Here is a 25,500-nt window from a genome sequence, read left to right as displayed (position 1 = left end):
CTAAGTTTTTATTTCATTCACCAGCAATGCTAAGAAAATGATTGATTTATCAGAAACAGAAATATTTTTACTACGAACTGACCTTATATCGTTGACCCTGTGCTGCTACCAGACACTTCCTTCACAACTGACTGCATAGTTTTAATTTTACCATGTGTATTAGCTATTCTATTTGCATACCACATACTCTCTGCCTTCCTAATAACATTTTCAAGCACGTTGCAATACCGTTTGTAATGCGCTACTGTAGCTTGATTGTGACTACTTCTAACATTTTGAAATAATTCCCGCTTTGTTCTACATGATATCCTTATCCCACTAGTCAGCCATTCAGGCTGCCACTTACTGCTAGAACCCCGTTTAAAATGTTCTAATGGAAAGCAAGAGCAAGAGCAACAGCATGAGAAATGTGTTAAGGCAAGCAATTTATTTATCATCTATGTTATAAGCCACATAAATATCTTGCCACTCTTGTCCCTTGTCAGGGTTTAAAGAATTCTCTATTGCTGTTGGATTAACTTTCCTACATAGTTTGTAATTATATGTGACATTTTCTTGAGTCCAAAACCCATTTGTGCATCATGGCCAGAAAGGACATTCACCCTTTTAATAACTGAATGCCCATCTAGTAATGAAGAATGAATAAAAATATTGTCTATGGCTGTGCTACTGTTCCCCTGCTCCCTAGTTGGAAAAAATACATTTTGCATCAGATCACATGAATTTAGGAGATCTACCAACATCATTTTTCTTGCACCATCATATACAAAATTTATACTGAAGTCAGCACATATAACCCTCTCTAGCTTGAGCAAAAATTCTCTGAAGTAAGAGTTAGGGCACCTATAAACAACAACAATCAGAAGTTTATTTTCGTTAAATTCAACTGCCCCTGCAAAACATTCAATTATCTGTTCAGTGCAGTGCCGTGATACGTCTATGGACTCAAATGGAATACTGTTTCTTACGTACATAGCCACTACCCCACTACACAAGGAACTCCTTGAAAAACAGTCAGCTAATATGTATCCTGGTGAGGGAAGCCTCTGAATTGCCAAATTATTTAAGTGGTGCTCCGATATACCAATAATTTCAGAGTCAACATCTATAAGCAGTTCACTATGTCTAATACCTCTTATATTTTGATGAAATATGCTAATTCCTTCTCTGCTTGGAAATATGACGTCCTCTGAAGGTGAGCCTTTGGTTAGGGGGACTTACGTTAAGCAGGTATACCTCTCAGCTGACTTGAATCTAAAACATGTGCAGAGGAATTTTTCCATGAATGATCCCACCACCACCCACTACACTGCCACCTATAACCTTGGCCAGCCTACCCCTCCCATACCTGTTGAGGTGCAGGCCATGCCTAGTGAAACTCGATCTACTGATAGACCCCACTGGCACCACTGAAATGTGAACCATGCCCTCTGCCGTCAACGTCTTTTCCGTCCTCATGTTAACGCGCCTAACCGCCGCATTAAGATTAGTGCCACCAGTTTGAGTAGCTATCTTTAATAGGTCACCACCTACATCAATTCCCCGTCCCTATCAAGACTGTTCCCTCCTCCACCCACTATCACAACCTGATCCTCCTTTGTAAAATTCCTACGTAACTCCCCTATGCTGTCAGTCACCTGAGCCAACCCTGCACTAGGTTTCACAATGCTGGTGACCTGGTACTCACTCCCCAAAACTTCCTGCAACTGCTGGCCCACACCTCTACCGTGCGAACTACCTAGCAGCAGAACCTTCTTCTTTCTGTTAGACTTTGCAACTGACCTAGGCCTCCTAACTGTTGAGAACTGCTGCATGTTCCCTACATCTGCAGCTACACGAGGCTCCTCTCCACTCAACTCTGACAGTTGGTCAGATCTATTGCATATATGCAAAGTATAACTGAATATCTCCTCCTCCTAGCTGCCTTCTTGCTAACTCCCAGTTCCCATTCCCACCACCCTTCACCCTCCTCATTCTATCTAGTTCCTCCTTCGCGCATTGTTACAGCACCCTAAGGCCACAGAATATGTGCTCCTGCTCCTCTATCAACTTGTTTCTACTACAGATTCTGTAAAAAGAGTATATCGCTAGAATGCCCACTGGCTTCCCCATTGCATTCCCCCCCAATGAAAATACTTTGAACAAATTCCACACCGTAACCCACTACTCACAAACCTATGACAGAGCCCACACTTCTCACTCATGGTAAAATTTTACAGTTACTGAAAAAAACTATACGTCTATGTCACCTAAGTTCAGTTACACCAGTAGAACTATTATAGAATTAACAATAGCGGTCTCCAAATTATCTGTATACTGAGAAAGCAACTGCTTGTATTAATAATACTACACCACAACTAATACCAATACCAAAAAAACTTCACAAAATTATTAGCTAGAACCAAAAATTCAATCGGCCATTGGAACACTCAACGAAGTTAAAACACTGAATGAAAATTTTACTGAAGTATTTCACTAGAAACAATAAGAAACGGCATCTGGAATCCAAAGGACGAAATTTACTAAGTTACTTCAACGCACAGAAAACTCTACAAAACACAAGTAGGAAACGGGAAAGTCATAGATTATTAAAATAATGTTATTCATATAGAATTAATGTTTATTGGTAAATGAAGTGGATTTATAACAAATATTAAATGTGTGTATCACATCTGAGTCCAGTAGAACAGTATTGGAGATGTAACGGGGTGGAAACGTGCTAGTGGAAATTAGAATCATGAGGAACGGTAGGTTGCAGGATTATGGTCGTCTACTTACCTCCTCAACAGGTCTCCAAAAATGAGGAGTGAGGAGGCAGTTCCCCATTGTCTCTACTACACCATGTCAAAAAAAGCAACTACAGGCTCTTTTGACAAAGTTATACCACCCTTTCTGCAGCTCATCTTACAAATCACTGGTGATTCAATGTGCAGACATGCCCAAAGGTGTTTATTTCCCACGGAATGCGTTAACTCTACATGGAATAAAAATATGAATTGCTAGACTGACGCAAGAAATGGAAGTGGACAGAATGTTTGTAAATCTCTGAGTACTCTACTACAGTGCCAGAGGGAAATTGTTACTTGGTCACACTGTACAGTAACTGTAACATTCTTTTAGCAACAGTAATTTTCCCCTTCCGTGGGTGTTGCTCACTTTATTTTACATACAGTCTATACCTCGCCAGCGTTTCGTGTACAGTTCTTTCGTGTTAGTAAGCAAAATAACTTCACTGAAGTGTTGTGTATATGGCTGAGCTACTTTCAGCTTATAGAGTATTTATTTGCAGTTGTTAAATGAGCTGTCATATTGAAAAGGTCAATAGCTGGAGCTGTCAGCTGTCTCCCACAGTGAATACCCTGGCCAGACTCTAACACGGTGTCACTATGTGTTTGACGATATCGATTTCCCATCTCCACTATCAGTGGCTGGTATACTTTTAGCAGCCTCACATTCACCACTCACAACTTCTAAAGAGGCCAAGAGGCTTAGATTGAATCCTTCTCTAACAGAAGTAGGTGAGCTAGGTGTAACTGAACTTCGAATATTTCAGCACAGGTCAAGCAATGGGTTACAGCAGATTACTGTTCTAGATTTCAACATGACCAGTCCTATTCCATCAGAAATACTGACAGCCGTCTTCCAAGATACAATGTGGATGTGTGGTACGTTGCTCCACTCATTGCAGGCCACTCTTCAAGTGCCAGAAGTTTCTGAATAAAAGGGATTTGTCCAGCCTACCAATAATAAATTAATGCTGATAGAAGTGTAGTAACTTTATAGTTATTCATTAATTCACCACCAAGCGACTACAACACATTTGCATGGCTTTACAATATGCTGTCGACGACAGACAGCATCAAGATACCACATTTAACAATCAATTCCTTTTCCCACCGATGCTACACTCGACACTTGCCAAATCACACTTCCAAATTAAGCACTTCTCAACCGTTTCTTATTGGAAAGTATTTTACATTATATCTCACATAGCAAATGAAAATAATTACCCACTTAATAAACTCTACTATAATAGTAGTACACTACTATATTATAATATACTATTATATTATTATAGTATTATATAATAGTATAATACTATTATAATAGTATAAACACAAGCTTAGTGACTTTTTCTTTTCTACTTTCATAAGACAAATGAACAAGAAACGGTTGGGAATACAGTCTGCGTGTAAAATGAAAAAGCAATCAGCAGTGTGATGGAAAAAGTCACCTTTCCGGATAGAGCGCTACAGGTGCCTAAAAGATGAGTAAGGATCAGGTTCCGCTGTATCAGTGTAGAAGCATGTGCTGGGATATACGTAGAATGTGTCCATATGCCTTTCTTGCATTTGTATTATTAGCAGTTAATACCTGTAGTCAATGTAGTGTCAAGACAGTTTGTGGAAAGTAAACAGATCCTCAGCCCAGGAGTGTCTGCATACTCTGTAGGTAGCGATTCATAAGGCGACCTGCGAAAAGGTCGGTACAACATTGTAGTATAGCTCGCAATTGGATTTTGTGATGTAGTGCGGTAGAGAGAATGGGGAATTGCCTGCTCGCTCTCATTTTACAGACGTATATACATGACCACAATCCGGCGAATTACCTTCCCTGATGCTTGTAGCTTCCTCTGCTGCCTTTCTACACTGTTACACCCCCAGAACACAATTTGTCCATTAATACGATTCTGCTGCTTTAGATGTGATACGTTTAATACGTGTTCTTAACACGCTTCATTTAATAATAAACATTACTATTATACAATTAAAACACTATCTTTAATAATCTGTTATTCTCCTATCCCCTGCAATGTGGAAACTCTTAGTACTAGAGGAATAAAAATGAAGAGGTCTTCTTTGTAGGAAATGTAATGCAGTTTAATTTTGTATGCATAAGCATTTTCGCGAAATCCAAAAATGTGACCTTGACGTGCCTTCCCCACCCCCCCCCCCCCCCAACCCTAAGCTCACGCTTTATTGGTCAGGAGTTTTTGTATGTTGTTCATGACACTCCCCACTAACACTGTGTAAAATTTTGCCACTGCATGAATTTTTGCGTCCGGTGAACGTATTTTGGGTTTCGTCGACTGCGATATCAGGGTGATAGGTCTAAATGTCCTATTTCAACTTTTAAATCGTTTCACACTTACTATTATCTAAACAATCGACTGGGCAAGATATTATGGAGAACTGTATCAGTGAGCACAATGGCTACGTATCATGTACCTCCTGTACACCCAATTCACCGATTTGTAGGACAACGTATTCTATGTTTAGCATGTATTACATAAAATTATATGATCAATCAGGGCAATACGCATGTGAAAACTGTGCTGATATTTGGCCATTCAGATTATTTTAACCAATATAGTTATGTACAGAAACTTACATGGTTCACAATGTCTCTTGAGTACTTATAAATACAGAGACCATTTCGTTGGCAGCCTGCTTGCCATACCTTCTAATGATCATGACAGTGATGATGATGATGAAGCAGAGGAGCAGTAAGGATATGGTAATGATGTTCTGCCTGATATTGGTTTATGACTGAAAAGTGTAATGTGTGCAATTTGTACATGTGTATTTGCGCAGTCCTTCTACCTGATAAAGAGCTTATGTTACAGGCTCCCAGCGCTACAAATTGACAACGATTCCCGCTTGTAGAACCAGTTCTTAAATTTTAACGATGGAACTTATATTTAAGCAATCAAATACGGCCTGTAATATACACGCTATAGCTAAACCAGTTATATATACGTAACCATTTGCATACAGATTTGTCATTGTGCCTTTCTCCTCTTGTTGTGGCAGAATGATGATGCTACGTACATACATAACCTGCTAAATATAGTGTGTAAAGAACGCAGCTTATGAATAACTATCAGGTATTGCTCATTTATCATGGTGTGTCTACAGCTATAATGGTTAATTATATACATAAATTAACTGTATACACTCTTCTTTTGTAGCAACATGATGTCTATTGATGTCAAGATTTTCAAATGGATAGTATGTTCTGCTTCGTGCAAAAAGATGCTTCCTTCAGGATGAAACTATATCTTTGTTGTTAATTGAGTTTCAGTATAAATCTTGCGCCATCTTGTTAAAGTTTTCTGCAGAGATACTGTGTGAATGATGTCCTTTGCAGTGTAAGTACATTCTGATATTGGTTTTGCATGTAGTAGCCATGTCGACCCTCGATGCCAATGGGGGATTTATTTATGCAATTGGGCTGTTTACGAGTGTGTGGCTTTGTGGTGCTATAGGTTAAATATAGGGTGCGAACTCCATCAGCTTTCTAATTTCTGCACTACTGTCACATCTTGTACAATTTACATAATGTACATTAAAACATACTCAGTTTCATTATTAGTTCCATGTAGCTCTTGCCACATCTATTTTTTTCTCTGCTTTAGTCCTTACAGCTTGTGTTAAAGACAATATGCTGCTCCTCTCGTCATATTGTACCAATATGTGACCTCTGTTAGATTTATAGTCATTTGCATGCATTGCAGAGCTGTCATTTGTATTCGGGTAATTCATGTGAAAAGCTTTCAGATACAATTATGGCCTCACTACGGTAATAAACGAACTTTGAATGCGATATGGTAGTTGGAGCTAGATGCACGGGGATTCAAAGTTCCGAGATCCACAGTGTGAAGAGTGTGCTGAGAATACCAAATTCCGGGCATTGTCTCTCATCACAGACAACGCAGTGGCTGACGCCCTTAACTTAACGACAGAGAGCAGCGGCGTTTGCATTGTGTTGTCAGTGCTGAGAGACAAGCAACACTGCGTGCAATAACCGCATATATCAATGTGGGACGTACGACGATCGTATCCGTTAACACAGTGCGGCGGAATCTGATGTTAGTGGGCTATGGCAGCAGATGATCGACGCGAGTGCCTTTGTTAACAGTATGAGATAGCCGGCAGCGACTCTCCTGTTCTCGTGACCATATCGGGTGGACCCTATACGACTGAACAGTCTTGGACGTGTCGGATCAGTCCCCATTTCAATTGGTAACTGCTGACCCCACGAAGCCAGGGAACCATGCTGTCAACAAGGCACTGTGCAAACTGGTGTTGGCTGCACAATGATCTGAGCTTTGTTTACAAGGGAAGGACTTGGGCCCTCTCGTCCAGCTGAAGTGGTCATTGACTGGATATTGTCATGTCCTACCAACACATAATCTCCGCCAAATCTGCAGTCATACTCAAACTTATTCACGGAAGAATAGTTCCCAGTTACTATACTACTTTTGCATTAAAGGATTTATTAATAGTCACTATTTTTATTTGCTGTGACTTACCACTTCCATTTATTTTCCGAGTAGGCCTACTGAAAAATATTTCGTTCATGAAATTACATTTATAATCATGTTATGTTCATTATACGTCCCCCACCGTTTCTGTAACATTGTATCCTTTAAGAGTCAATTTTACTCATATAAAAATGTATAGTGACAAATTTTACTCTCTCTAAACAATTTTGTTGCTGTTTCAGTACCGTATTCTTAACCATATAGTTCCAGGTTACTTTTTTCGTTTTCTCCGTAATTCTTCTGGTTAGGAAATGCTCTCGTTCACTTTACACAAGATTTTATGAGAAATTCTTTTCATTAACACGCAAAGAAAGTATTTTGTTTTCAGCTGTCCACAGCTTTGTGTTTAACATCAGCTGTGTTACTGAGCTACATTACGTTATGTTCCTGTAATAAATTTATCTACATATTAAATGGCTAGCTACATATTTCTGTTAGATGGTAATGACTTGGAAAGAAAGGTGAAATGGAATAACAACTATAAAACGATACGCAACTCCCCACTTGAAATCTTCCAGTACTTCACCGAGCATAGGTATAATTCGCTGATTTGTATCCTGGAGAATTTAATTGCAAATGGTTATAGCTCTCTTATGTGCAAACCAGTCACTAAATCTGAATTGGGAACCAGGGAGTACTAACTTGGCTCCTGACGTCATCGACGAACTGAACTGTCAGTGGCAACTGAAGTACAAAGTTTGTATTCACAGCGACTGAGTGCAGACTTGATACACAATTTGCTCAACCTGTTTATCTACTTAACTATTGTAATTGCTCTGCTTACTGGTGAACAGAAAATTTTTCGGCAAGTTTGTAACACGTTGCGCTTAGAGTTTCCTTAGCAGCTGGGTTGCGGATTCGCCTGATGTATTTACTTTCCGTCCGATCAATCTTACGGTGTGGAAGGAATGTGTAAGCCGTAAATCCTCCGAAACCGCAGCCATTATTTGCGAGGTTGCACTGGCTATCGATCAAAGACTTGACTGGGGAACAGAGTCCATTGCCACAGGGGCAGCTCTCAATACCGTGATGCCTGATAATTGCAATGTGCTTCCAGTAATCCGAATGCCTGCGTCTAAGCAGTTTTCTAGCCGTTATTGCACCGGTTTGATATTTTTTATGGGACACTCCTTGACTTTCTCCTACAGATATATAACTACTAGGCGGGTCGAGCGGCTGACTTGTAAATATAGCAAAAGGTATTGATCAATATTAAACAATATTTAATAATTTAGCAGAGATAATTTTTGTAGTTTATCAGTTTCTGTTCGTGGTGTTTTGTTGTCTTCAGGAAATGTTCTCCATTACTACAAATACGTAAGCTCCACTCAACGATAAACAAAAAGTGGTACATTAAGATTATTTATCCAGAGAAACAAATGATATAAAATTCTGAATGGATGATTTTTTTTCTTTTGGCGTTGAGCGTTGGAGACGTTTTTGTAGCAACGCAGATATTTCCCAAAACACGCCACTGACAAAAACAGTTGAGTTAAAAAATGACGCGTCGTCTAAATTACGAGAGCTTGTTATTTATTTTTTTGTTTGTTTCAAAAGAGGTCCGATCACTTGTGAAATAGAGACCACTGTGAGAGTCAAAAATCAGAGGAACACAAGTCCGGGTTGTACGGTGAGTGATCAAACGCTGCAGAACCGTTTTTGCTGCAGCTGCTGTTTGCTGCCGAGCAGTGTCATGGCGCAGCGTGCGTCATGAACGGCCGTCCGCCCTGTTTCATAGCTCGTGCATCACTGCTACGCTTCACTGTCATTCGTGACAGTTACGGCCATACCGGAGGCACTGCACAACACATCTTCGCAAAGCTTCATCAGAATTTTGGTATGGTTTTTAATTTCGCGAACGATAGGATCTTGAAAAAACTAGCCCTCGCATTTATCATTAATCCGCACCTTTTTTTCTGTATTTGGAAGTAAGCGGGTCGACTCGCCTACTATCGACGAAAGAACATGTTTAGGAGGAAATCAAGCAGTGTTAGAGAACCTTATAAAGCCTCTTCTATAAGAGATGACATACCCGGTATTGAAAAACCATTAACAGTACTTGAAGCGAACAAGACGCCAGACCCTAATGGAGCAGCCGTTAGATTTCACACTGGAGTAAGTCTCGGAACTAGTTCCTCTCCTAGCTCAAATTTATCGACAATCTCTCGTACAGCGAATAATCGTCCCTCGCGGCTAGTGAGGAGGGAAGAGCTCTACTGTTTAAAAAATGCATAAAAGATAGAATCTACAGAATTACAGAGAAAAATATCACTGATTTCCGTGTGTTTCTGGACACTGAAGCATATTCTAAGCTCATATATTATTATTTACATGTAGGAAACAAGCTTCTCTCAAACAATCAACGCGGGATCAGGGACAACCTATCCTGTGAAACACACATTCCTGTTGTGGTTGAAGCTCTTTTCCTCTCAGCATTTGCTTCGTATTTATGTAGTAATGACGTGTACTTATGCCTTGAGCAAACATAATGTTCCTTGTTTAAGTGGCCAAACATTCCCAGAGAGGATTTTCCATCTCCAGTGGGTTCATTTTCTCTGTCTTAAATGATACAGAAGAAATTTATGAATTATAATACGTGACAGTTTTGAGGTTACAGAATTTACACTAGTGAACGCAGCAAAGTATCGCAGTTGCTACATCTGTATGGGAAGGGGATATACACCCTCAACTTCTTCCGCACTTTCCCTGTCCACCTTCCGGTGCCCCCTCCCTTTGTTCATCTCCTCCTTCCCTCCCCCCCTCCCTCTCAATCATCTCTCTATTTCTTTCTTCTCCATGTCCCTTTCCTCCTTCCTTTTCTCTCTCCCATTGTCCCTCTCTCTGACCTTAAGCCTATTTGTTGTTATTGGAAACGAAACCTTGAGTTGGAACTCATGTCGCTTAAAATTAATGTGTAAATCGGTTGGTATCGTTGCATACCATGAAAGACACGTCTCTAGCTGCTGAGTTTGTGACGATAGTAGCTTCAGCGGCAGTATCTCGCATAATTGTAGTCTTTGGATGGGTAGACTTACAAAGATCTAACGATACCTTTCATACATATTTGTGTATTATATGCATTAAAATATGTGTTATATGTACGTCGATATATACATTAAAGTATGGTGTAATTACTGAAAGTAAATCGGTCACGAACTTTTAGGGCCTGTTAGTAGCAACTCTATCCTGTACATGCAACTTATGTATTAGCATATTATATGTATTTAAAAAATATATAGCTTATATTCGTCCCAACGTTAATTAGAGTATCGTGTAAAAGTTTGAAGTGAATCGGTCAAACAGATCGTAACAACACATCCCCTTCATATACTACATATTCCGTATTTATGTATTATGCCCATAAAAGAAGTATATAGCCAATGTCCCTTCGAATGTTCATTGGAATATCGTGTAAAAATGTGGAGTAAATCGGTAAAGAATTTTTAGAGGTTTTTTTTTTTTTTTTGACACAAGTTCAGTGCATTGCCGGAGCTATTATTTGTAATCAGGTAATTCATGTGAAAATGTTTCCGATATGATTATGGCCGCACAGCGTTAATTAACGGGGTATAAATGCGATGTAGTAGTCTGAGCTAGACGCATGGGAATTCAGTATTCTGAGACCCCTAGTGTTAAGAGCGTGCCGAGAATAACAAATTCCAGGCATTACCACGAAGGCAACGCAGTAGCCGGCGAGTACAGAGAGCAGCGGCGTCTGCATTGAGTTATCAGTGCTGAAGGACAAGCGACACTGCATGCAATAACTGCAGAAATTAATGTGGGACGTACACACTGTTCATGTAAGACGCCGTCGATAGGACTGAGGAGTATACTGGTAACGCACGTCCAGTATGATCTCACCAAGAGAAGAACGTAGAGTTCCGTGACTGACACCTTGACAAATAAGGGGACCGTAACCACACGTAACTGTAATGAAGAAAGCGACGGTGTGGGTCACTTCGTACATTTCGTTATTAGGATGATCGGTTTTGATAAGTTCAGCTGTGGGCGAGCAGTGCGTCGCGGTACTTAGATGTGGGTATGTGAGCATGAGTTGTAACAAAGGTTAAACCCTGTTTTCTAAGTAAAACACAAGGGGTTCTTTATCAACGAGAGAAGGGACGTTTTCTGTACTAAATCTTAATGTTTATTAAGATGTTCTCTGAGTAACACAAGTACCAGGTGATCAAAAAGTCAGTTGAAAACTTAAATAAACCACGGAATAATGTAGATAGACAGGTAAAAATTGACACACATGCTTGGAATGACATGGGGTTTTATTAGAACCACCCCATATTGCTAGACACGTGATAGATCCCTTGCGTGCGTCGTTTGGACATGATCGTGTGCTCAGCCGCCACTTTCGTCATGCTTGGCCTCCCAGGTCCCAAGACGTCAGTCGGTGCGATTATTGGCTTTGGGGTTACTTGAAATCGCAAGTGTATCGTGATCGACCGACATCCCTAGGGATACTGAAAGACAACATCCGACGCCAATGCCTCACCATAAGTTCGGACATGCTTTACAGTGCTGTTAACAACATTATTCCTCGACTACAGCTATTGTTGAGGAACGATGGTCACATATTGAACATTTCCTATAAAGAACATCATCTTTGCTTTGTCTTACTTTGTTATGCTAATTATTGCTATTCTGATCGGATCAAGCGCCATCTGTCGGACATTTTTTAAATATTTGTATTCTTTTGGTTCTAAAAACCCCCATGTCATTCCAAGCATTTGTGTCAATTTGTACCTCTCTGTCTACATTATTCCCTGATTTATTCAGTTTTCAAATTTATACTGACTTTTTTATCACCCGGTACATCCACTTTGAGTGCTCACTAGAATGTGCTGTCACATACATGAAATGACAGAGTATTCACACGGTATTCTACCATTCGCGATGGTTTACAACCTGTAGGAGGAATGACAAGTTTCCAAACAGTGTGTATCACATTGCCATAAAAATGTGTATGTAAGGAGAGAGTAATTCTGCATTTAAGGAGAGGTCTTAATAAAAATTACTCTAAGTAACGGAACAGCGCTTCGAACTGAGGCCATTATTGTTTAGTGTCAGAGTGCTGAACAACGCGAATTGTAACAAATAGAAGCTTCTAAGCGTAAATTTAATGTCTTGTTCCCCGAATACTTCACAAAATCGTTAATTATAAACTGGAAACCTCAAATTCTTTTCATCGATTTTAATTAAAATTTTAAATTTTCATTGTGTCTCTCACTAATTTACATATTCGTTACTTTGTAGTTCCCTGCATAAACAATAACCCGACTTCTCATTGAGGTAGCTTCACATCAGGAAGTAGTAGCACCTATTAAGACATTCATTAGCTTCCAGATTGTTTGACAGAAATAGTGTCCACGTGATTCAGATTCAAAAGACACCCTCAACTCTACAAGAAATATTGTGTCGGTCGTCGTAGATTTCGACGTAGGTTTATGTTGGGTATTGCAAACGTACAGGAAATGTTTCCTTGTATTCAAACTTGTAGGTGAGGCTCCAGCTTACATTGTAAAGGTGTGTGGACCTAAGCGATCTGTCACAGAATGACCCACACTTTCTTTAGGTTCAGCAGGCAATGTAAAGAATCAATTCCTTGAGAGAGAGGTGATCTCCTGTACGACACCGACGTGGTACAGATCAGATGAATTCTAACCCAAAGCAAGTCACTTATATTTGCAATGAGTTGGCAAGTCATGGGGTAGCGACATGCACAGCGGTAATATCGCGTACACAAGGTGTAAAAGGACAGTGTACAGGCGGAACTGTCATTTCTACTCAGCTGATTTACGTGGAAATATTTTTAACATGCCTGTGTCCGCACGACGGGAATTAAGAGACTTCGAACGCGGGATGGTAGTTGGAGCTAGGTTCATGGAACATTCCTTTTCGGAAATCATTTAGTAATTCAATATTCCTCTATCCGCAGTGTCAAGAGTGTGCTGAGAACACCAAATTTCAGGCGTTATCTCTCACCACGGACAACGCAGTTGCCGACGGCCTTCACTTAACGACCAAGAGCAGCGGCGTCTGCGTAAAGTTGTCAGTGCTAATAGACAAGCAACACGGCATTAAATAACTACAGGAAACAATGTGGGACGTACGACGAATGTATTTTCGGATCGTGATCATATCAGATGGACCTAGACGACTGGAAAACCGTGTCCTGGTCAGAGAAGTCCCGATTTCAGTTGATAAGAGCTGACAGTAGTGTTCGAGTGTGGCGTAAACCCTACGCAGCCATGGACCCAAGTTGTCAACAGGGCACCGTTAAAGCTTTTGGTGGCTCCATAATTGTGCAGACTGTGTTTATATGCCTTGGACTGGGTACTCTGACCCAACTGAACCGATCATTGACTAAAAATGGCTATGTTCGGCAACCTGCAGACCATTTGCAGAAATTCAACGATGGATTTTTTTATGGATGGCAATGTACCATGCCACCAGGTTAGTATTGTTCGCGATTATTTTGAAGAACATTCTGAACGACCCTAGCGAATGTTTTGAGCACCAAGATCACCCGACATGAATCCCATCGAATATTTATGGGGCATTATCGTGGTGTCAGGTCCTGCTGCGCGCCATACTTCCGTAGTTATGTACGGCTATAGAGAAAGTATAGCTCAGTTTTCTGCAGCAGTCTTTCAACTATTAGTTGAGCGCATGCCACATCGAGTTGTTACGCTACGTCGGCTAAATGGAGTTCCGACACCACATTAGGAGGTATCTCATGAAGGTTTAAAATTGGCGTCATTATCATAGCTTCGCCGCAAGCTTCTTAATGAAAACATTAACAATAAAATAAATACACCCAAAACTATGCTTGTTCCAAGAAATGTGTCTGCCTGCAGTCTACGCAACTAATATATACTTATTAGCAACTGAACTAAGGGTAATTCCAACCCAATTATTTTAGCCACAGCCTTTGTTCAAATTCTTTAAAGGACCAAGTATTTGCTTTTTGCAGTGATTACGCTATTAAAATGTGGCAAAATATAAGGGTAACCAACTAGAGACACGTACAATACCAGTGTTCACTAAATCTAAATTAAAAAACCATTTATGTACAAACGTAAATTTCCGTAGTTGAGAGCTCGTACCTGTGTAGAAACAATCAAAATTTCACAATCAGACACTTGCACAACAAAATGCAACGAAAGTACTGACATAAGCCAAATTCAAAATTAAACAGATCTGCAGGTGTGCACTGCTAAAGCAAATTAATCGGTGAAACTTTCAGATACTTGTGACTGGAGACTATGAATGAAATAATTTGAATATTCTTAGGATTGATGTTTACTGTTGGTGACGATGTTGTAGTTAGTGATGATTTCAGTGTTCGAGACAGGACATCGCAGTTATTACGTCGGTGTGGCAGTGATCTCATCATCCCTTGTATTGGCAGTGTGAGCCACAGTAATACTTAGTATGGGGAATAGACCATATGACACATGTAGCTGCAAATATGCAATGGCATATTAAGCAGCGATAACTCACGTGAGATGGTGATGAAAGTGGAGACGTATGTTCCGATCAGGATGGCGAGCGGCAGCACGAACATGCACATGAGGCTGAATGCGGCGTACAGCTGCTCCTGCCACGGCTCCGTGTAGAAGCCGTACGTCACGCACTGCAGGAACAGCTCGCAGAACGGGCCCCTCTCCACGTGGAAGATGGCTATCTGCAACAGCAAGTGACACGAACTGTTACGGCGCAAAGTCAAGCGCCGGCACGCCAATCGGGAACGATAGAGAAGGGATGGCTGTGAAAAGAAGTCAGCCAATGCCACGCTTCCCCGACCTCCCTCCAGGACGACAACGCGACAGCTACGGCCCCTGCATGAAGAGGACATCAGCGCCGCGACCGGCTGGTAACAGCCCTGTTCAACAGCAGCTTCAAGATTAGCGCCGGCCTGGGGTGGACGAGCGGTTCCAGGCGCTACAGTCTGGAACCGCGAGAGCGCTACAGTCGCAGGTTTGAATCCTGCCTCGGGCATGGATGTGTGTGATGTCCTTAGGTTAGTTAGGTTTAAGTAGTTCTAAGTTCTAGGGGACTGATGACCTCAGAAGGTAAGTCCCATAGTGCTCAGAGCCATTTGAACCATTCAAGATTAGCAGCGTCAACTCTAGTCATTTCGCTTGTACTCTCTATGCAGCACAGACTTGGGATTGTCTATACCAGTGGTTCCCAACAGGTGGTCCGCGCACCCCCAGGGGTCCGCGAGCTATGCCAGAGGTGTCAGCAAGATGCTATTAGAATAAAAATATATTAAACATATTTTGTATGATAACAGATTTTTTTGTTTTGGCAGCTCAATATTTTTTCAATAACGAATATGTCAATGTTTTTTATAAGTACCAAAAATAGAAAACGTATTAAAAGACTAGATTTGCCATTTTTAGGTACTTGATACTGTGATATGACAAGGTACCAATCATGCTCGATGAGGGGATACTCAAGAAAATTTTGTTGGGAACCCCTGGTCTATACTGACGAAGACGTTATTTTGTATGTCGCCCGTTGCTTGCGTCACATCTGTGCAATTACAAAAGTTAAGTATTGTAATTTCTTTTTGCAATAAAACTCATTAATAAGATTTATTTGAATGTTTGTCTAGCGAATCGAGTATGCAGGCTTCCTAGACACAACCAAACCACGTCATCGTAAGCACAATCTGGACGTTGCCGTACTTCACGGTAGTGTGTCGTATAAAGATGATGTTCTGCATCTTGCACTAATCTCAGGAAGATCACGACAACTAAAAGCAGACATTGCGGAAATAGAAATAATTTAAATAATTTATAGCAGCATAATATACACTATCTTACCAAAAGTGTCAGGACCCCTAGTGGTGGAAAATAATGTGTGTCCACGCTCTGCCATGAGGATTTGAACTTTCCTGGGGCACTTTGAGCTATGTGTGTGTGTAGGAGGGGTGGTAGGTGTGACTATATGCATATGTATATACAAGATGTAACACATACTTTTCAGGCGATTGAGGACAGTATACTGAACCACAATGCATCAATGTTTACTTAATTTGCAGACTAATAATTATAGCTAATAGGAGTAGTACGTTTTTAGATTGGTTAGAACCTTCAGTTACGTCTAGCAAGACCAAGCCACTAATGTTTATTTTGCTTTGGGGAGTAGGTCAGTTGTTCATGTGTATACGCGTGGGTGCAAAACGGTGAGTTTATACTGAGAGCCGTATTTCACCTAGCGCTGCAGTTACGACTGTGCTGAAAACATTGGGTAACAAGGGCTGTGACGTGTTTGTCGGAAGACTGTTGCGTGCAGACAAAAGACAACCAACACACTGACGAGCGTACCTATTACGGTAACACATACAAAAATACATACAATTATACCAATTACACCCTGTAGGTACACGAGTGCCGGCCGGAGTGACGGTTCTAGGCGCTACAGTCTGGAACCGAGCGACCGCTACGGTCGCAGGTTCGAATCCTGCCTCGGGCATGGATATGTGTGTGATGTCCTTAGTTAGGTTTAAGTAGTTCTGATGACCTCAGAAGTTAAGTCGCATAGTACTCAGAGCCATTTTTTGTACACGAGTATCTGTCTACACATACAGAGTGAGTCAGTAAGCAATAACACGCTTTCCGTTTTGTGAACGGTTCTACATATCGGATAGCAGTAAATGTTAGAGCGTCGAGGGGCACGTATATTTTTGTTCGGTTAATGTTTTTAGCGCAGGTTTCAAAGGAGATATTGAAGCAAGTACGTGTTTTTAAATAGATCCGTATACTTTTTATACCTGCTTTCGATAGCTCTTGAGAAGCCAGTTTCGGTGATATAGCGCTTGTTAATGTTTATATTGAAACCTGTATTACAAAAATTTGAGAAAAGCACTAGAATTTGAGAGCACGGTGACCAGAATCGGGAATACACTGCCAACGCAACTCTAGCGCTACGCTGTGTCCTAATGTCAACACATTTGCCTGTTTGCTTGTCTGCAGTGCATGCCACTCATTTCTGCTTCACCATTAGTTGCCTAGACATGTACACCAGTGAGGAGTATTACTTTTATGTGGTGAATGTAAAAGAAATACCATAAAAACAGGACAGATGTACAGGGGTATCTATGTGGATCGCGAATGTCCGACGCGCCAGCCAATTTCACGAATTATTTAGACGCTAGCGCTGACAGGCAGGTTGAACGTCAAAAAGAGGACAACAAAGTAGACTGCAACTGACAGACAACAGGAAGAAGCTCTTCTGACTACGTCGCTAATGAGACCACATAGTGGTACGAGAGATATTGCCGCTGGGCGGAGTGGCCAAGCGGTTCTAGGCGCTGAGGTCTGAAACCGAGCGACCGCTACGGTCGCAGGTTCGAATCCTGCCTCGGGCATGGATGTGTGTGATGTCCTTAGGTTAGTTAGGTTTAAGTAGTTCTAAGTTCTAGGGGACTGATGACCTCAGGTGTTAAGTCCCATAGTGCTCAGAGCCATTTGAAGATATATTGCCAAAGAATTTGGAGTCAGCCAGGCGAGTGTCATTCGCACCCTGCATCGACAGAACTTCTATCACCGTCATCTGTCACTACATCAGGCACTCGACGACCGTGATTTCGAACGTCGTACAGAATTTTGTCGGTTAGCCCTTCAGCAACTGCAAGACGACCCTACGTTTTTCCATCGTGTTCGCTTTACCGATGATACAACGTTTACTAACCACGCTAATGAGAAAAAAATGGTTCAAATAACTCTGAGCACTATGAGACTTGATATCTGAGGTCATCAGTCCCCTAGAACTTAGAACTACTTAGACATAACTAACCTAAGGACATCACACACAACCATGTCCGAGGCAGGATTCGAACCTGCGACCGTAGCAGTCGCGCGGTTCCGGACTGAAGCGCCTAGAACCACTCGGCCACCTCGGCCGGCTTCACGCTAATGAAAATTTTCGTAACATGCACTAGTGGGCAGCCCAGTGCAACATTAACGGCCGTGGAGCGTAAACGTATGGTGCGGCATCATAGGAATTTACATTTGGCACCTTACTTCAAATCCGGCGTTCTAAGTGGACATTCGTACGCACACTTTCTGAGCAACATTCTGCCGGTTCTTCTAGAAGAGGTACCCCTGGATATTCGACTGTGTATATGGCTGCAACGCGACGGTTATCCAGCTCACTTATCCCGTGCTGAAACGCAAATACTGAATGAGAACTTTCCTGGACGTTGGATATGACGAAATTCTGTTGTCAAATGGACTGCAATGTCCGCCGATTTGACTCCTCCTGATTGCTTTCTTTGGAGATATCTCAAAGATGCATCTATGACGAAGCCCCAACTACGTCAGACGAAATGTGTTGTCGAATCGCCAGCGCATGCTCTACCGTATCATCCACTGTAATTACATCCGTTCGTCGTTCTTTCGAACAGCGATTCGAAATATAACTTTCAGTGCATGGTCAACAATTTGAACAGTTCAAATAAAGGATAACGTTATTTTTTTGGAAGACAAAATTTATGTTTTGCGATTTGGGTAGTACCAAATCATTATTATTAAACTGTTTATTTCATTTACGTTTGTACGAAATTACATTACAGTATCAAATAAGTCAACAGCGTGTTTACACGTAGGTGGTAAAACTGTTGTTATGTGCTACCGTTAAGCATGAAACGAAGTTTAGTTAAGAAGAATATTTATTTTGCTGTGTACAGGTGGTCATCAAAATATTTTTAATAAAATGATTAGTTCAGCGAATGTATCTCGTATGATATAATATAGAGCACTGTAGGTAGGATTGTCAAAGAACTTGTATTTTACCTCTAAGAAGCGCAGAGCCACGTACAGGAAAATATATTTTTTTTTTACATAAGAACGAACAGTTATTTCTCTGTTTCTTTATTTCACGTAAATCTGGGAGGATATACTCTAGATACTAGCCTATGTCGTATTTCCACATACAACATTCGTAGATACATGTAGATCGTGAGTTGGTTCAAGGGGAAATAAAGTTTTATTCTCGTTGCGCAGGCCTACCTTACGGTATACAACTACGTAGCCTGGTACGACACACCCGCTTGGGGGTGTTAGCAGCACGAATGCCGTTTCCAGCTGCCGTGCTCCCACACTGTAGGATATTTCTCGAATTTCGCACGACATGTTTCAACGTCAACATTAACAAACGCTATGTCACTGTAACTGTCTTCTCAAGAGCCATCGAATGCAAGCATGAAAAGTATTCTATCCCATAAAAAAGCCATACTTACTTCAATATCTCTGTTGATACCAAAGCTAAAAACATTAACCATACAAAAACCTCCGTGCCCCGTGACGCTTTAACATTTTCCCAAAACCACGTTTCGATATGTTAACCGTTCATTAAACAAAAGGGTGTTACGTCTTACGTGACTCACCGTGCATATGTAAGTGTCGAAATGGGTCATAAGATGTTTTATGTTTACTCACACTTGATGTATTTCGCATATCTATAAATTGATTTTCGTGTTGTGTAGTTAAATATTCAGCAGGCTGGCAGCATATAGAGAAGTAATGCGTCAACTCATTCGATTATTTATTTGTACGCCCACTTTCCAGTACTGTGGTCCCTTTCTGTGACTATGAGTGAGTGGATTACTTCAATATCTCTGTTGATACCAAAGCTAAAAACATTAACCATACAAAAACCTCCGTGCCCCGTGACGCTTTAACATTTTCCCAAAACCACGTTTCGATATGTTAACCGTTCATTAAACAAAAGGGTGTTACGTCTTACGTGACTCACCGTGCATATGTAAGTGTCGAAATGGGTCATAAGATGTTTTATGTTTACTCACACTTGATGTATTTTGCATATCTATAAATTGATTTTCGTGTTGTGTAGTTAAATATTCAGCAGGCTGGCAGCATATAGAGAAGTAATGCGTCAACTCATTCGATTATTTATTTGTACGCCCACTTTCCAGTACTGTGGTCCCTTTCTGTGACTATGAGTGAGTGGATATTAGTGTGTCATAAATTTGAATGGCTGCACAGACAGCCAGAGGAGCATGAGTCGTGTAGAACCATTGCCAACCTAAATTTGAGTCTAGATAAGTAGAGAACAAAGGCTAAAACAGGAGTCAAAGATATACATTCAGATGGAACAACGTAATGCTGTAGATGTCAGCCACAACAGTTCCTTTTTCCCCAACTACTGTTTTGAAAGTGAAGCCATTTCTCGGCGTCCACCATGATGAGCATTCTGCCTCAGTCTTGGTAAGCAGAAAAACATGGTCTCTTGAACTGTCCTATCTAACTTGAGGATACAGGCACCGGGATTTATTTACTTGTACAGTCACTTAGTGTTTTCTCTTTGAAATTCATCTATGTTAGAGAAATCAGTCGTGGTCCATTATTTTGTCCATTTCATTATATTTTAGTGCAAGCATGCTGTTTGATGGTCATTGCTTAGTATGGGACTGAGCCATCGATCCATGCCGAATTACGCAATGATTTAAGCACTGGCAGTTCATAGACAGTTACTTTTTGGCCAACATTAGCCTGTATTGAAATTCGTGCGAAATTTATCCTCTTGCTAACGATTTTCTTTTTTGTAACTATTATGGAAGTGTTTTGAGCACCATCGGTCATGGTTTCACAAATAATGAGTCAAAGCCTCCTCCACTGTGCAGTACGTTAAAATCTATGTGGAATGACTACCTACATGCTGAGTGTATTATTATCTGGTGACTACTTTTTCTTTATTCAAAAAATTTGTCTACGTGCATCTTTCTTTGATACGGCATTCACCCACCATTCATTGTGTACATCCTTTGCTCTGCTTGCTAACAGTACATCTACATCTACATCTACATCCATACACTGGATGCCACCAGATGGTGTTTGGCGGAGGGTACTTTGTGTACTTCTATCGGTTCTCTCTTCTATTCCAGTCTCGTATTGTTCGTGGAAAGAAAGATTTTCGGTATGCCTCTGTGTGCGCTCTAATCTCTCTGATTTTATCCTCATGGTCTCTTCGCGAGATATACGTAGGAGGGAGAAATATACTGCTTGACTCCTCGGTGAAGGTATGTTCTCGAAACTTGAACAAAAGCCCGTACCGAGCTACTGAGCGTCTCTCCTGCAAAGTCTGCCACTGGAGTTTATCTATCATCTCCGTAACGCTTTCGCATTACTAAATGATCCTGTAACGAAGCGCACTGCTCTCCGTTGGATCTTCTCTATCTCTTCTATCAACCTTATCTGGTACGGATCCCACAGTAGTCAGTACAATTAATCGTTACCTTTTATTTACCTTTTCGCCTGAGCGCGTGAGTGGTTTTTGTTGTTTTACCCTCTAATGCTGAGGAGTGATGTTGCCAAACCGAGGCTATTGCCACCGCCGTACCTCACGAACATAAATAATTCTATTCCAGTCGTAGGACCACGTATTCAAGTACGATTTGATGCACCTCTTGTGTAATGAATGCAGGATACTAAATATATTTTAAAATTTATTGCTGTCACCTCATTGGTCCTAAGTAATAAATATTCTCTACTGTTGATAAAAAAGAACTCCGTTGGCTATAAAAAGGTATTACTAATGCCCATACCATTACTTGTTCCATGCAGATTACTAAACACCATGAGATAAACGTACCTGCAACGCTGAGGCAGAGAAGTGAAATACTGAATGAAATGTACAGTACAAAAGTACCTAGAGTGGCTTGCAATAACTTACCTTCCCTGATATGCTCGTGTCAATTCACGTCATCCATTGTGCCAAACCATAATTTAATTAATATAATTATTCGAGGTAAGTGAACATTACGTATTTATTAATACACCATCAGCTTGTACAGGAAATTTTAGAGCCCCTAGTTCAGAATCTGTGCCCAGGAACTTTTCATTAACTTGTGCACGAGTTATTTAATTACAACCCACATTAAATTTTCTAACCCCCCCTCCCCACTTTCAGTGTCCTGCCGACATCGTGTTCATTAGAGATTGGGCACAAGCTCAGAATGTTCCAAGGATGGGGAATGAAATCGCCTGTTCCCTTTCAAAGGAACCATCTGCTCATTTGCTTGCAATGATTTAGGGAAATCAGAGGAAACCTTAGCCTAGATGACAAGATGTGCATTTGAACCCTCGTTCGGCATTGTGCTATTCACTGTCCCACACTACTGTGTTTTTTCAGTACATATATATACGAAGTCGTGTATACGTGCGTATCAAATATTTTCAAAGACGGATGTGAATTTATTTTAATATTTAATCTCTACTCAGAGGAGGTACGGCAATTACACACACACACACACACATACACACACACACACACACACACACACACACACACACACACACACACACACAACCGGCCGATGTGGCCGAGCGGTTCTAGGCGCTTCAGTCTGGAACCGCGCGACAGCTACTGTCGCAGGTTCGAATCCTGCCTCGGGCATAGATGTGTGTGTTGTCCTTAGGCTACTTAGGTTTAAGTAGTTCTAAGTTCTAGCGGACTGATGACCTCAGATGTTAAGTCCCATAGCGCTCAGAAACATTTTTGAACACACACACACACACACACGCAATAGAGACACTTCCTGCATATTTCCAAATCCGTTACGGCAGTACATAGAAAGGGGACAAGAGGATGGATATCACCAGATGGAGAAGTAGTGAATCAGATTGACCATGTCGCTATCCAGAACAGATTCCAGAACAGTATTAAAAATATTAGAATCTTTATGGCACCGATTTTACACGGACCATATGCTAATCATACCAAAAATGAAAATAAAATTAAAAAGAAAATAAATAGAAATAGAGCGGAAATTACTAGATATAACTTAGGAAACCTGGCTGAAGACTCTACATAAGGAAACTTTATCAAGGAAATGGAAAGCAGCCTAACAAAAACTAGACTATACAACAGGAAACAACAAGACGTCAGAGCAAAACGAAGACCAGAAGAACAATACTCAGGAAGTATCTTCCAAAGTTATAGGAAAAAGAAAACAACCTAACAAAATTTGGTTTAACAAAAAGTTCCAACAAGTTCTGGAGAGAACGAATGAGAGAAAAGTGTGGCTTACAGAAAGGAACAATATGACAAAGAAGGAAAGATATTACAAAATCCGCCTTGAAACACAAAGAACCCTAAACAAGAGAAAGGTAATACTAAAACAATATGATAAAAGAAGCGAAGGATGATTTCAAGTACGACAGAGCAAGGAAGATGCACCAAAACATTAAAAAATCTTTGGGTAAAGTTACTAAAAGTAAACAGTTTATAAAGGATAAGCATGGAAAAACTCTGACCAACAAGAGTGACATACAAAGAATATGTAAGACATAGTTTTCACAATTACTCAACTGCAATGATCCATAGTCTTACTTCAAATTTGAAGAACCTAATACAGTCGTACAAGTTAGCACCCAATCAGTAAATGAAAAAAAAAGAAGCCATATAGAAATTAAATAATAACAAGGCTTGTGGTGATGAGCAGATATACGCTGAGTTATTAAAGAATGGAGGACCACAACCGGAAGTAGAACTAAAATATTTAATAGAAACAATCTGGAAGACAGAAACTATATCTGCAGACTGGAAAATCGCAATTATATACTCCGTATTTAAGAAGAATAATCCCCCTGTGTGCGATAACTATTAAAGGAATTGTTTTACTGGATGTTAATTATAAAATCCTATCGACATGCCTATTAAACAGACTGATCCCAATTACTAAAATGTTAATTGGTGACTGACATCCGCAGAAACAGATCCACATTATATCATCTTTTCACTCCAAGACAGATGACTGAACAGGCGTATGAATTCAATGCAGATGTACAGATATGATTTGTAGATTTCGAAGAGGCCTACGATAGCATACACCGATGAACACTTCTAAATAAAATGAGGGAATTTGAAATACCTTCAAAGCTAATCATAGTAATCAAAATCAGTACAGATGAAACTTTATGTCATTTCAGTATACCTGTAGGAGATACAAAAAATTTTAAGGTTTGACTGGACTGAGACAAGGAGACGTCATTTCACATATTTTAGTTAACCTCGTCTTAGAGAAGATCGATAGAGAATTTAGGAAAACTTATCCATACGGGATCCAAATACAGGAGATGAATGCTGCTAGACTTGCCTACACAGATAACGTAGCGTTGATAAGTAGTTCCAAAACAGAATTAGTCAAAATGATGGAAAAGAGGCCTACGATAGCATACACCGATGAACACTTCTAAATATAATGAGGGAATTTGAAATACCTTCAAAGCTAATCATAGTAATCAAAATCAGTACAGATGAAACTTTATGTCATTTCAGTATACCTGTAGGAGATACAAAAAATTTTAAGGTTTGACTGGACTGAGACAAGGAGACGTCATTTCACATATTTTAGTTAACCTCGTCTTAGAGAAGATCGATAGAGAATTTAGGAAAACTTATCCACACGGGATCCAAATACAGGAGATGAATGCTACTAGACTTGCCTACACAGATAACGTAGCGTTGATAAGTAGTTCCAAAACAGAATTAGTCAAAATGATGGAAAATTATTACAAAATTGCTGAGAAATCAGGATTACAAGTTAGTGAAGAAAAGACATAATACGAGGGTGAGTCAAATGAAAACCTTAAATTTGTAATAACAAATCGAAATTTCGCGCCGTTATCGTGTAAGTTGGTAAGCGTGCTACAAACAGCGAGCAGAATGGCCTGTAGGTGGCAGCATAGTGCAGATGCACACATACCGTCCCAGCATCAGTATAAAGATGGCCGCCACACTTGTGATTTGCACTAGAGAAGAACAGCGTTCTGGTATTCGGTTTTTGGGTAGTGAAGGTATGAAACCCATTGAAATTCATGGACGAATAAAGGTTCAGTACGGTGACGCATGTCTGTCACAGCAGCAAATCTACGAATGGAGTGCGAAGTTCGCAAATGGTGTGACTTCAGTGGAAGATGCTCCTCGTCCAGGTCAGGCACAACGAGTTGTGACTCCACAGAACATTGCAGCAGTTGAAGCCGTAGTGAAGGAAAACGAGTGACACTGAATGACATTGCAGCATGTTTACAGATTATTCATGGGTCAGCACACCACATTGTGCATGATGTGCTCCAGTTTCACAAAGTGTCTGCAAGATGGGTGCCACGGCAGCTGACTCCTGAAAT

General features: G+C 40.6%; 1 protein-coding gene across 1 annotated transcript in view; it reads right to left on the bottom strand.

The window, feature by feature from the left end:
* The window catches only part of LOC124805454 (gonadotropin-releasing hormone II receptor-like), a 152,344-nt gene that overhangs the window by 15,900 nt on the left and 110,944 nt on the right, over positions 1 to 25,500 (bottom strand). Inside the window, exon 3 of the mRNA XM_047266017.1 lies at positions 14,843 to 15,048. Coding sequence (XP_047121973.1) covers positions 14,843 to 15,048 — 206 coding nt within the window. The remainder of the gene's footprint in view (positions 1 to 14,842; positions 15,049 to 25,500) is intronic.

This window comes from Schistocerca piceifrons, chromosome 7 (assembly GCF_021461385.2).
Source record: "Schistocerca piceifrons isolate TAMUIC-IGC-003096 chromosome 7, iqSchPice1.1, whole genome shotgun sequence".
Lineage (NCBI taxonomy): Eukaryota > Metazoa > Arthropoda > Insecta > Orthoptera > Acrididae > Schistocerca > Schistocerca piceifrons.
Note: the sequence above shows the minus strand (reverse complement) of the source record. Positions and strands in the feature narration are given on the sequence as shown.